The following is a 15,021-nucleotide window of genomic DNA, read 5'->3' on the forward strand; positions in this document are numbered from 1 at the left end:
CACTATGAACAATTTCCAAACCAAGACCATGAGTAACGTGATCAAGTGGAAAAGTTCATAGTAATCTGGACGGACGTCTTCAGAAAAGCAAACGTAGACAAGCATGTTGGTTTTGTAAAAATAACACAGAGAAGAAACAGGTGATTACAAAAATTGTAGCAACCCACCTTAGAGGTTACATCAGCCGAGAGCCCGATTGTGTCGCTCAGCCGAGGTGACTTAGGCTTCATCAAGCAAAGTTGAACCCGGCAATCCGCAATCTATCAACAATCTGGAACCTCCAATAACAATAGACGACGTAACATGTGGTTTCTAATTCCAGGTTAATAGGTGAAATGGGGTTTAAAGTTGTGTAAATTTCCTCGTAGCGACGTGCATGGACGTGGGTGTGTGGAGACTGTTACTTGTCCGGACTTATGCCGGTTTCATAGTGCTAACCCACTGAGATACCTCGCTGCAGTGTAGCATGGCTATCCCACGCAGACACAGTACACTGACTCTAAGTCTACGAGCATCACGCAGGGTAACAAGTAGCATCTTTGTACTTCTTTTGGTAGGACTCTGCCAGGGGATCGAACCACCGCCTTCAGCTCTAGTGTCTAATTCTAGAATATAAGGGTCGAAATAATGAATGTAATGTGTAATTTCTAGACGATATTTACCCGTGCAATTTAACAAGTAGTCCTGCACCATGACTGGAATATATTTATTTTATGAAAAAATAATAATCTAGAAACGCATACAAAAGCAAGTCTAGCCAGCTCTAGCTAGCTCTATTCCACAGTCATGTCTTTTTGGAGAGAGGACCGGTCGAAATAGCGACCGGTATTTAAGTCCCTTACTTATCATATCATGGAATCCATGTGGCGGGTGTTGTGGACAGATTGGTTGATACGGTGGTCAGAGAATGTGCATTAGAAAATTTATTTGGACACTTGTCGAATTTACATTTCAAGATTGCCCTGATAGGAAGGCTCTGAAAATGTTTATTCTATGAAATCAGCATAGGGATTTTTATTTTTAGTCAAGAAGGATATTAGGTAATATAAGATTTCAGAGACTGTTCAGATTGGTCTGTTCTAGCGTCACATGGTTCCATTGTTTGCAATCATGACCACGCAAAGGGAGTACGTTTCGTTTTCAGAACAGTGGTTGATGTTATGTGCTATTTCTTTGGAGGTTTGGCATTAAGAACGTTTATCTTCAATTTCTCTTTTCAAATAATCGGAAATGACAGAGATAATGGTGAATGATTGATGTAAATTCCCCGTCCAAGATACGCCGGTACGGCAAGCCGTTTTCACATTTATTAAGGAATAACAGATATCTTCAATTGTTTTAAAGATATCGGTATTTTATTTAAAGATATCAATAATGTTTTTAAGATATCAAAAATTAATTAAAGATATCTTAAATTCATTTCTGATATCCATAATATAATTACTGATATCTTAAAATGTTACGGTGATATCAACAAATTAGTTTGTGATATCTCTAAATGTATTTAAGATATCATATAACATTTACCATCCTACAGTACATAAATATATTAGAAATAAATTCAAGAAATCTTAAATTCAATTCAAGATATCTTGAAATAAGTTATACATATCCACAAATGCATTACATATATCTTTAATTCAATTAGAGATATCATTAATTCTGACCGTTACTGATATCAAAAATCCATTTAAAGATATCATTAATAATTTTGATGATATCTTTATATCAATTATTGATATCAGTTATCTAATTTAAGTAACATTATTAATGTAACATCTTTAATAATGGTACAATTGAAGATATCAATAATTAATTATTGATATCTGTATTTAGTTTCAAGATATCCGGAATTGAATGAATGACATCATAACAAAACATGACATTTTGATATCTTTAAATCATATTTTGATATCAATAATCGAATTTAAGATATCTTCAATTCTTTTCAAGATATCAGTAATACGCTTCACCATATCCTTAATTCATTTCGTGATATCTTAAATTTTATTGCAGATATCTACAACTATCTGCATTTAAGATATCTTCAATTCGATTCAAGATATCTTCAATTCAATTCAAGATATCTTTAAAACAATTCAAGATAACTGTAATTCCGTAATAAATGTGAAAACGGCTTGCCATACGCCGGGACTTAAACCATTCTTTCACCGGAGGCAGAAGTTAGATATGCCATTTAGCTCGTGGTCTCAGGAAACGTATGATACTAGGTTCGCGATCCTCGATTCTCACATATTGTTTGTAGGTTTGTCAGCAGCAGACCCGTGTAACGCCAATTCGGCTTAACATTTATTAGGTATAAAATAACATATATCTATCAGGTATAAACGTTGATTTGTGGAAAGAGCAAACGAGATGAACAGTTCACGAATACTGCCAGGCTGGGTTATGTCACAGTCACGTGTAGGCAAATATTTCCAACATGGCTTCCAGCAAGTGCTGGCCGAGGTCCCGTTGACCGAGTGGCCCATGATCACAGATCACTCACATATCACAGAAATATCTCAGGACACCTAAACCGAAGTCAATGTCAGTGTGTACGTGTGGGGAGTTTTATATATACATGTGTACACCATATATAAATAGACTCCCGGTGTGTGTCGCCACGGTCAGCTGATCGCACTGCTTGAAAAGACGTCCTACATTCAATGTTGATTCGTGAGTTGCGCCTCTTTGTGGAGGTAAAGTATTCATTATAATGAGGGAATAATGTATGTCCTCGAGTATACACCCATATACAATTAAGCTGTGTCAACGATTGCAAGTACACGTGTATTCTGCAACATAGGACTCCGTTTATCCGGGTTTCTTATTACATAGTTCTGAACAGAGACGTTTCTGTAAGGGTCTTGATTGTGCTGCAGTCACCCCACATAACTCCCAATCCCAGTACATCCTGTTCAAGAAAGATCTTATTACACTATGTTAGTACGCAGATCTTAGTATTATCTACGTTCAGATATACTATCATATATTTTCGGGGTCGGTCGGGTAGCCTTGTGGTTAAAGCGTTCTCGTCACGCCGATGACCCGGGTTCGATTCCCGCCATGGGCACAATGTGTGAAGCCCATTTCTGGTGTGCCCCGCCGTGATATTGCTGGAATATTGCTACAAGCGGCGTTAAATCATACTCACTCACTCATATATGGCTCGCTGACCAGGCATTTCTGTTGTACTGTAATTTGAGTTGAACAGAATTGCCGTTATACCACGGCGTGTCAGCTTGATGAGGGAGAAAGGATTGAACTTAAAGGTCGTAGACTTTACCACATTGGTGAAACCCACGAGCATGAACATGGTGCTGATGAACCAAGAAACATAATCAGGGAGAACCTGGATTCGAACTCACGACCATAGTATCTGGCACGCCTAAGTGATGTAAATACACACAGCGAACTGCGGCTGCATGGACGTAAGGGCCACCCGCGCCCTCCTTATAATTTGGAAATTAACCCTATCCTGTCGGAATCAGATATATTGGGGTCTCTTCAAGCTGTATGAGACATGGATGCTTGCCACATTAGTACAGTGCCATTCACAAGGGACAATCTGTCCATGGTAATCAAGAACTACAACACATGCACATTTCGCCATAAATATATTATTTCAGAACATAATTAACAACATTTAATGATGATTAGTTTATAAAATTAATATACATCAATCCGTCACTATACCATGTCTTAAACAATTCCACGTATGATAACATTTTCAGTCACTTTGCAGACCAGCTGCAGACACATTGAACACATGATGGCATGACATGGCCAGACACTCACACAGACCTGATGTCAAGATCGGACTAAAGTAGAGACAACATGTGAACAGTCACCGACAAGGGGTGGCAGTTTGTTTACGGGAGTTCCGGTGTTGAGAACCAAGGAAAGACACTGTGACACTCTAGTGAGTGAGTGAGTATGGTTTTACGCCGCTTTTACCAATATTCCAGCAATATCACGGCGGGGGACACCAGAAATGGGCTTCACACATTGTACCCATGTCGGGAATCGAACCCGGGTCTTCGGCGTGACGAGCGAACGCTTTAACCACTAGGCTACCCGACCGCCCCGACACTCTAGTACTGCGTATACAGTTTCATTATGAACGCTCAGTTTGCACCAACGTTAAGTGTTAAGTAAAAACAACAGGGATCAAGGAATTCATCCACACACTGAAAGCGAAGTCAGACTTCATCAGTTCATCTCACCCATTTGACCTTTGATTCTGTGCCCTGTGGAAGACAGTATCACAATGTTCTAATTATGTATTGTCAGGAGGTAGGGACTTGTATTGTTTTGATTGAGTGAAACGCTTCCAACTTGCTGAGGTTGACGATTGTCCAGTCGTTCCTGAATTCGTGAATTCTCCTTCCAAGACCATTGGTGCTGACAAATTTCCAATAACGAGATTAGCACCGTTTCATTGTCTGCCGCCTGATCACCTGATTGGACACCCGGTGTACTAAACGTACACTCTTAACAGTAAAAAAACCGTCCGGCTGCTTTCTGAGACGTTTTTAAATCGTTGTTTCTCGTAGCCAACATACGCCTCTGGAATGACGAGGCGGGGTTATTTCTTAAAGGTGAAGGTCATGCAGGACGTTCGGTTCATGGTGCGTATGGTGGGGGTGGTTCTGGTTTGTATGTCTCAGAGTAAGGAGGGAGTACAACCAGACCCGGAGACGATATAAAAAACACATTCTGTGACATTGGATCTGAATCTACCGGATATCCGGTTTCGCCCGGAAGTGAGTCACGCATAACAGTTTGTTGATAAACATGGCTTGCAATAGTCTGATTGGCGCGTCTCCTGCGTGCGCTGAGATGCCGTCTCTTATAGCGTCGCAGCATGAAACACACAATACAGGCAAATATGGAGAATATTGCAAAAAAGGCCACAATGTAAATCATAGCATCGCCGTTGACTTCCATGTTCTGAAATCAGAAAAGAACAGCCTTTGTTCAATGTATAAGCTTTGTTTGTTTGTTGTTTAACGCCGCACTCAGCAATATTCCAGCCATTTGACAGCGGTCTGTACATAAACGAGTCTGGACTAGACAGTCCAGTGATTGACATTATGAGCATCGATTTACGTAATTGAGATCCAATGATATGCATCAACCAAGTCACCGAGTCTGACCACCCGATCCTGCAATGAATATATGCTTTGTGTTAGACAAAAGGGCGGGATATATTAATGTTTCCGCATGACCGAGTAATTTGGTGCCTTTAGATATAAGTGGTGTGAACCTGGATTCGAACCTACGATCATACGTTATGTCGCACCCGAAGGACGCAACCATAAACACAGTCATGCAACCCTACACATGCTTTGAGTTTACGTCAATGGCAATCGACTTTCAGTGTGTGTTTTGTGTGAGGTATTTCTAATGTGACCGCCAGATGCTATTCTTTGTGGCAATGTATTTTTACTACACGCGTTATACATTGACGGACTTGACCTGTGGTTATCTAGGTCATGTATTGTGCATGGCTGGTTTGGGGAGATGACTCGACAAATGTTCTGCTCTGTTTACAGCTAACATAACCCGTCTGTAAAAAAATTGTAATACATTTCTGTCAAACATGTATACCCCATTTAGAAATAGTATATTGACTCAGAGACGACTAGTCCTTGTTTTTAGCCCCTTAATGCCGAACGCCAGGTAGGGTAACAAAAAGTACCACCCTATGGCGTACTTTGGTGTCACGCGGCTGAGGATCGATCCCCCAGCCTGCCGCTCTCCGGGCGCACACTCTACTTCCACTGGGCCACGGAGGCGGTCTTGTGATATACAAGACTTACATGAAACACATATATGAAGAGTTTACATACCTACGAATGGAGCCAGAGAGTTACATATTCACAGTTCTGTACAGTGCCCCTGACCTCGTGTATGTGACACGCCCCGTTTGTATATCATTCTTGATTGACTTGGCATCACACGGTCTAGAACTTTGTGGAGCAAATATATTGCTGACAGAGCTGAAGTCGTCACGTTTCTGTCTCGCACCCCTTGAGTCACGTGACAGGCCAAGCGAAAACTCACCGGGAAGAACATTTGGGGTAGGGGCGCTCTTTGTTACTATTTATAGAGAGCTTATCGGTGAATATGTTGGGTGCGCTGTGAAATTAGTTTTATTGTTTTGAATGTACGTGAGCATTAAAAGAAGAGACGTAATTATATAATCATAAACAAAATGTCATTAATTGATTGATTCGTTTGTTGATTGACTGGTTGGTTGGTTGGCTGATTGATTACACTGATATATTGATTCATTTATTCATTGATATCATATTTGGTCGCCGACTCCAGGAGAGTCCCTGTCCATTGACAAATGTTGGCAACTAATCTCTTGGATTGCTATGGTCTGGACAGTGACACATGTTGTCAACTCACCTCTAGGATCACTGTGGTCTGGACAGTGACACACGTTAGTACCTCACCTCTAGGATCACGATGGTCTGGACAATGATGCACGTTGTCTACTCGCCTCTTGGATTCCTATGGTCTGGACACTGACACGTGTTGGTGACTCACCTCTAGGATCACTTTGGTCTGGACAGTATCACATGTGGGCAACTCACCTCTAGGATCACTTTGGTCTGGACAGTGCCTCGTGTTCGCAACTCACCTCTAGGATCACTTTGGTCTGGACAGTGCCACGTGTTTGCAACTCACCCCTAGGATCTCTATGGTCTGGGCAGTGACACGTGTTGGCAACTTACCTCTAGGATCACGATGGTCTGGACAGTGTCACGTGTTGTCAACTCACCTCTAGGATCACGATGGTCTGGACAGTGGCACATGTTGGCAACTCACCTCTAGGATCACGATGGACTGGGCAGTGACACGTGTTGGCAACTTACCTCTAGGATCACGATGGTCTGGACAGTGGCACATGTTGGCAACTCACCTCTAGGATCACTTTGGTCTGGGCAGTGTCACGTGTTAATAACTCATCTCTTGGATCACTATGGTCTCGACAGTGGCACGTGTTGGTAACTCATCTTTTGCATCACTAGGGGCGGTCGGGTAGCCCAGTGGTTAAAGCGTTAGCTCGTCACGCCGAAGACCCGGGTTCGATTCCCGACATGGGTAAAATGTGTGAAGCCCATTTCTAGTGTCCCCCGCCGTGATATTGCTGGAATATTGGTAAAAGCGGCGTAAAACCATACTCACTCACTCACTCTTGCATCACTATGGTCTGGACAGTGACACATGTTGGCTACTCACTTCTAGGATCACTATGGTCTGGGCAGTGTCACGTGTTGATATCTCACCTCTTGGATCACTATGGTCTGGACAGTGACACATGTTGTCAACTCACTTCCAGGATCACTATGGTCTGGAGAGTGGCAAATGTTGGCAACTCACTTCTTGGATCACTATGGTCTGGACAGTGGTACATGATGGCTACTCGCAATTTTCGCTCTCATATATTGGCTAAATGACGTCATGAAAAGCTGGACCAATTTTGAGAATGACCTTTATAGCGTCACATTATTCTATTGTTTGCAGTCATGACCTCGCAAACGTTTCGTTATCAGAACAGTGGTTGATATTATTTGATATTTCTTTGGAGGTTTGGCATTAAGTACGTTTATCTTCAATTTGATGCTATTATGGTAAAATATTGCTGTAAATCCGCCGTCAAAGATACGGGGCTTCATTCATCTGAAGCGGAAGTTCGATATTCCACTCGACTCGCGGTCTCAGGATACCCATGATCGTAGGTTCGCGTTCCCCGATGTGTCCAAGTTCTGTCAGCACCACACACGTGTCCGTGGGTTCCACCAAAATGGCAAGCATGTAGAACCTGCATTACTTAGAGCTCTCCTCCTACATCAAGGTGACAATCCCTTAACCGACATACTGTTTAACCGCGTTAAACCCAGCTCACTTCTTGCGACTAAACCATAACTGTTCATCCATATCATACCGAGCATGTTTGTGTTAGAATTGTTAAACCGAACTCACTTACTCAATAAAGGCACATGTCTTTTGTGTATTTGCTATGTTATTTATCAAACTTGAACGCCTCCAAACACTTGGGTCCACGCGGCACTTTCCCTGCTACCTCATACCTACATAATGTATAGGACACAATGAACTGGTGACAACACTCGATTTCAGTGTAAACTGTAAATTTCGGTTTTTAACACAGGGTATTGTCTGCTTTACATTTATAAGATGTAAAGTTTTATTTAAAGCAAAGGGGAACATTATGAACAGTTCACGAATGCCAGGTTGTGTTATGTGATAGTCCTGCAAGTGCTGGCCGAGGTCCCTTGCCAGAGTGGCCCCAGATCACAGATCACAGATCACAGAAATATCCGAGGACATCTATGCCATTGTGCTGTTGTTGTTGTTGTTTTAAGTGTTGAAGAGGTCACCTTCTGCCTTAGCAATGTCTGCTGACCTGTCCCTCTTTGAGACTCATGTGTGTGAGAGATTATATATATACATGTGTACAATATATAGACTCCCGGTATGTGCCGCCAAGGTCAACTGATCGCACTGCTTGAAAAGGCGTCCTACATTCAATGTTGATTCGTGAGTCGCGTCTCTTTGTGGGGGTAAAGTATTCTTTATAATGAGGGAATAATGTATGTCCTCGAGTATACACCCATATACAATGAAGCTGTTTCAACGATTGCACATACACGCGATTCTGCAACATAGCACTATGTATGTCTTATCTCCTGAATTCTCATTAAATAGTTGTGAACAGAGACGTTTCTGTAAGGGTCTTGATTGTGCTGCAGACACGCCACATAACTCTCAGTCCCAGTACATCCTGTTCAAGAAAGATCTTTATTGGGCACGCCAGAAACCTATGATTGTGGATTCGAATCTCGGTTCGCCCCAATTATGTTTTTAGGTTTGTCAGCACCATACCCGTGCTCGTGGGTTTCACCGAAGTGGTAAACGTCTGAGACCTTCGGGCTTTCCTCCCACATAAAGCTGACACGCCGTGATATACCTGGAATACTGTTAAAAGCGGCGTTAAACCCAACTCACTTATTTATACTATCATATATTTTGGGCTTAAATATCATCATTCCTTAAATTGTAAACAAAACGTGAAGTGCGAATCCATTTGATTTATTATCCTGTGGGAATTTCGAATTAGAATTGGTCGTAAGAGATGAATTAATGCTGTTGGGGTCAGATAATTATTTTGGGGTCCCTACAGGCGGTATGAGACATGGAAACTTGCCACATAAATACAGTGCCATTCACAAGGGACAATCTGTCCATGGTAATCAAGAACTACAACACATGCACATTTCGCCATAAATATATTATTTCAGAACATAATTAACAACATTTAATGATGATTAGTTCATACAGTTAATATACATCAATCCGTCACTACACCAGGTCTTAAACAATTCCACGTATGATAACATTTTCAGTCACTTTGCAGACCAGCTGCAGACACATTGAACACATGATGGCATGACATGGCCAGACACTCACACAGACCTGATGTCAAGATCAGACACAAAAGTAGAGACAACATGTGAACAGTCACCGACAAGGGGTGGCAGTTTGTTTACGGGAGTTCCGATGTTGAGAACCAAGGAAAGACACTGTGACACTCTGTGTAAACAGCTTCCTTATGACTGCTCAGGCTGAACAAGTGTTAAGTGTAAAGAATATACAACCGGGATCCAAGGAATTCACCCACACACTGAAAGCGAAGTCAAGCTTCATCAATTTCTCTGTGACGTCAACACAAGGCTTTCAGTCGAAGGCTTCTTGCTAATATATCCCCACTAAATGGTTTATAGAATATCGTTTACAGTACATACATAACACTAACAAAATATATTTAATATACATTGTTTAAGGTATTATATAGGACCTTTTTCGGACACAGTCTGCCAATATTGTTTCAAAATCACGCCCTGGGGTCTGACTATGTTTAGTCAGGGATTTCCAGTGAGCATTTTCTTGTTACCTCAATTGATTTCCTCAGGACCAACTACAGTTTATACATGCTAGCATGTGAACAAATCGTTTATGTAACATACTTGTTCATTGTTAGTCCTTCACAAACGTAAAACTGACCATGTTTTGTAACTTAGTTCTAATGCACAGTGCCATGAAAGAAACTTTGCTTGTCTGTCATTTGAATTATTTTACTTTTTCAATTTGAGTTGGCAAAAAGGCCTCTTGTTATTGCTCATCATTAAACTGAACATCTTTAAATAATTTTTGTTCCATATTTTTCGTGCCAATGGAAAAGTTCATGGTGTGATACACATACCCATTTGACATTTGATTCTGTGCCGTGGGAGAGACAGTGTCGCTGTGTAATCAGCCAATTAATTATTGACAGGAAGTAGGGACTATTGTTTTGATTGTGTTGGAAAGATTCCAACTTGCTAAGGCTGACGATTGTCAGGTTATCGTTCCTGAATCCTCCAACCAAGACCACTTGTGACGACAAATTCCCAATGACGCCATTAACACCGTTTCATTGTCTGCCGCCTGATCACCCTTCACACAGTGCACATCAGCAAAAAGTGCACATCGCCCGGCTGCTTTCTGTGACGTTTTTAAATCATTGTTTCTCGTAGCCAAAATACGCCTCTGGAATGACGACGTTGGGTTATTTCGTAAAGGTGAAGGTCATGCAGGACGTTCGGTTCATGGTGCGTAAGGTGGGGGTGGTTCTGGTTTGTATGCCTCAGAGTAAGGAGGGAGTACAAGCAGACCCGGAGACGATATAAAAAATACATTCTGTGACAGTGGATCTGAATCTACCGGATATCCGGTTTCGCCCGGAAGTGAGTCACGCATAACATTTTGTTGATAAGCATGGCTTGCTGCAGTCTGATTGGTGCTTCTCCTGCGTGCACTATCTCGTCGTCTCTTATAGCATCGTAGCATGGACCACACTATACAGGCAAATATGGAGAATATTGCAAAAAGGGTCATAATAATACCCATGATGTAGGCGGCGCTCTCCATGTTCTGAATAAAAAAAAACAGCCGTTGTTAATGAATATGCTTTGTTTGTTTGTTTGTTGTGTAGACGAAGTTGTACAAGCATTATCGGATGATGTAGCAATATTTGCATATAGTGTTCTAAATTTACAGAATAAGACAGATATGTCCTAAACATATTTTGCTACGCAGGGAGCATCTGTAAATACTAACAAAACTAAAGTTGTTGTTTTCAAGAAATGAGGAAATATATCTAAACATGAGACATGGTTCTTCGGTCATGAAAGACTGGAAGTAATATCATACTACAAATATCTTGGCTTAACAATTTCATATCGAAATTTATTAGTTTATCATTAAATTTAGAAAAATACCTGTTGATTCGCTGTTTAGGATATTTGATGGTAAAATACAGCCAATCCCGGTGTACGGCTCGGAACTTATATCGCCATATTTAAACAAAATTTTATAAATTTGTTCTTGGCGTCGGCTACCGGTTACCAAATAAGGCAATTTTAGCAGAATGCGGAAGGCACCCGATATATATACACCACCAATGTAGGGTAATCTCATACTCGATACGTTTGCTCAGACAACTAGATACACGACACTCTAGACGATGCTATTACATGCTTAAGCGCCTTGGTGACTCTGGGGATATAAACTGGGCTTCAGCTGTTAGAGAAACTCTTTTTTCGCATGGATGTGCATACGCATGGATATCCCAGGATGTTGGAAATAAAATAATGTTCTTAACAATGTTTAAACAACGATGTAAAGAGATGTATTCTCAAGGCTGGTCAGCTGATATCAGATGTTCAAAATCGCTACATGCCTGTTCCATGTTTAAGATGGAAATAATACCATAAATGTATTTAACAAGTATTCGATCTTTATCTGTACGCAGCTGTTTAACGAAGTTCAGGTGTGGTATACATACCCTCAATATACAATTATACAGGCACTCCAAAGATAATGATGTTTTAACATCGATGTGTCCTTACTGCAAATTTTACCAAAAAGATGAATACTATGTTTTATTATTTGTCCAGTTTATGAAGATATAGGAATCAAATACCTGCCTAACTATTATTATACGTATCCATCACAAAGAAAATGTGTACAGTTAATGAACAACAAAAATAGCCACATTCTTCTTGTTTATAAGATATTTGAAAGAAGGATGATACATTGAATATTAATAAAACTGTGTACATCTATTCTGCTATGATATACACGTAGTACTCCACGACGAATTTTCCTAGTACAACAGAATGTCATTGTACTATTGGCCTCATGAACACACCTATACGATATAAATCTGTCTGTCTTATTCTGGATGTAGCCATTCAAATAAAACACACCCCAACGTGTTTGTTGTTTGTTCGCCACACTCAGCAATAGTCAAGCTATTGGACGGCGGTCTGTAAATAATCGAGTCTAGAGCAGACAAGCCAGTTATGACATGTTGAACATCGATCTACGCACTTGGGATATGCTGATATGCATCAACCAAGTCTTCGTGCATTTCTGAAATCCCGTGACACCACAGTTTGATGTCTAGGAACAATTACTCCCGTATGATACACTACAATGTCCTCCTACGTGTTCACAAAGAACATAACACATACCTAAAGTGTACTATTACTTGTTTTGTTCGATTGGCCACTTGAATGATATGATTCAATATTTATGGTGGAGTGTTCAATACATGTCAATATAGGTTGCACATCTTATATAATGCTTCTTAGCCTGTTATATGACACTTAAACACGTATGAATGTGTGAGATGTTTTTTCGCCACCTTTAGAAATATTCCAGCAATATCACGGCTAAAGGACACGGGGAATTTGCCATGTTGGGAGTAATCAAATCGTGACGCGCGAACGCTCCAACCACAAAGTCGACGTCTAGCCTACCCCAATCGCCACTCACAATAAGAATATAACTTTTCATACGTCACTTCCTTGTCTGTTTCATCAGAACATTTCAACCTATTTACCATGGTCACCTTGCCTACCCACACTTAAAACCCTTCAACCATGACACCCTTATGTGAACATACATTCTCAAAAGTCTTAACGCTATGATCAAGAGATCGCCGGACGGCGAGACCACAAAGAACCCTGACATGTCATACTCCCTCAGACAGATTATGACACAATGAATAAATATTTACCGATCTCCTTCCACGAACCACTAGAGGAAAACGATCAGGTTATAGATACATTGATAGTTAAGTACATATAGATGAGTCATGATGGGTGGTAAGCAGAGGCGACCTATATCGATTTTCAATTTGTGTGTTGTGTGAGGCATTTGGCAACCAAATGATACCCTATTCATGGAAGGACTTTACCTTCTAGGGCATTTTTGTGAATTGCTGGTTGCGCGAGATGACTCGACGGATGTTCTGCTCTGTTTACAGGGAACATTACCTGTCTGTAAACATTTTGTTTACTGTCTTTGTAATCCTGCTAAACACATGTCCAAATATGTCAGTGACGATTACTATGACGTGGATGTCCAAAGAAATATTGTTAGCATGGGCTTGTTTGGTAAAACATGCTTAATTGTTTTAATTGGTATTGAAGTCATTCAAAGGTTAATATATAGGTCGTGGTATACTCACATATATGAATAGTGTACATACCTACGAATGGAACCATAGAGTTACACAAGCAAGTCCCAGCTCTATGCAATGCTCCTAGCCTCGTGTATGTCACACGCCCCGTTTGTATATCATTCTTGATCCACTCAGCATCTCACGATCTTGAACTTTGTGGAGTAAATATCTTGCTGTCAGAGCTTAAGTAGTCACGTCGTCTCGCACCCTGTGTGTCACGTGACAGGCCAAGCGCAAACTAGCCGGGTGGAACATGTGAGGTAGGGGGCGCTCTTTGTTATCATGAAAAGAGATATCACAGGTACATGGGTTGGATGTTCTGTGAAATGAATGTTGATGTGTTGGAGTTATCTGAACCTTATAAGGGGTTTTACTTTTAAAGCCAATAACTCATTGCCATTGCTTTCTTGCTAAATGGATTAACTGCTTGATTGAACATGTTTTTCAGTCAGTAATTTTCAGTTTTATACTGATGTTGTTCGCAACGAATGATGAGCAAAGAGTTGTTATTTCACCTCATTATGTTTTTAATAAACATTTTCAACATACAGTATGTGATAATGAAGTCTTGAATTTGTGTCGCTACCACGTGTTGGTAACTGACCTCTTGGGTCACTTTGGTCTGGACAGTGCCACGTGTTGGTAACTGACCTCTTGGGTCACTTTGGTCTGGACAGTGCCACGTGTTGGTAACTGACCTCTTGGGTCACTTTGGTCTGGACAGTGCCACGTGTTGGTAACTCACCTCTAGGATCACTTTGGTCTGGGGAGTGTCACGTGTTGGTAACTCACGTCTAGGGTCACTATGGTCTTGACAGTGCCACGTGTTGGTAACTCACCTCTAGGATTACTATGATCTGGACAGTGCAACATGTTGGTAACTCACCTCTAGGATTACTATGATCTGGACAGTGCCACGTGTTGGTAACTCATCTCGAGGATCACTATGGTCTGGGGAGTGCCATGTTTTGGTAACTCACCTCTAGAGTCACCATGGTCTGGACAGTGTCACGAGTTGGTAAGTCACCTCTATTGTCACGATGATCTGGACTGTGGATCTCGCTACTTAACAGGTTTTTTAGTTAACCGTTATTGAATCATCTGTACGAACACTGATATGAGACACAAATAGTAACTAAAATAATAGTCATGAGGATTGCAATCTATATTTCATGTTCAAATGTAATGATACAATTCAAAGAAAAGACAAATTGCACCATGAACACATTGACTTAGAGTGAGTGAGTGAGTGAGTGAGTATGGTTTTACGCCGCTTTTGGCAATATTCCAGTAATATCACGGCGGGGGACACCAGAAATGGGCTTCAGATATTGTACCCATGTCGGGAATCGAACCCGGGTCTTCGGCGTGACGAGCGAACGCTTTAACCACTAGGCTACCCGACCGCC

The 15,021-nt window shown here is 41.1% G+C and overlaps 1 protein-coding gene and 1 long non-coding RNA gene across 3 annotated transcripts in view; both read right to left on the minus strand.

Annotated features, from left to right (window-relative positions):
- The window catches only part of LOC124149986 (DNA-directed RNA polymerase III subunit RPC10-like), a 52,123-nt gene extending 50,853 nt beyond the window's left edge, over positions 1-1,270 (minus strand). The window contains exon 1 of one of the 2 annotated variants that reach the window (XM_046521870.2): positions 168-294. In XM_046521870.2, coding sequence (XP_046377826.1) covers positions 168-230 — 63 coding nt within the window. In that variant the 5' untranslated portion in view covers positions 231-294. Of the gene's footprint in view, positions 1-167 lie in introns of both variants that reach the window. The other variant, XM_048392312.1, reaches the window with a different exon arrangement.
- Positions 1,271-9,314: 8,044 nt separating this feature from the next.
- Positions 9,315-13,866, minus strand: LOC124150004. The gene is made up of 2 exons (XR_006863190.2): positions 13,640-13,866; positions 9,315-11,013 (listed from the first exon to the last, which is right to left on the minus strand). It is a non-coding gene; the product is annotated as an uncharacterized LOC124150004 (long non-coding RNA).
- Between the last annotated feature and the right edge of the window lie 1,155 nt (positions 13,867-15,021).

Source organism: Haliotis rufescens, unplaced genomic scaffold (assembly GCF_023055435.1).
Source record: "Haliotis rufescens isolate VD_foot unplaced genomic scaffold, xgHalRufe1.0.p SCAF_1, whole genome shotgun sequence".
Taxonomy (NCBI): Eukaryota; Metazoa; Mollusca; class Gastropoda; order Lepetellida; family Haliotidae; genus Haliotis; species Haliotis rufescens.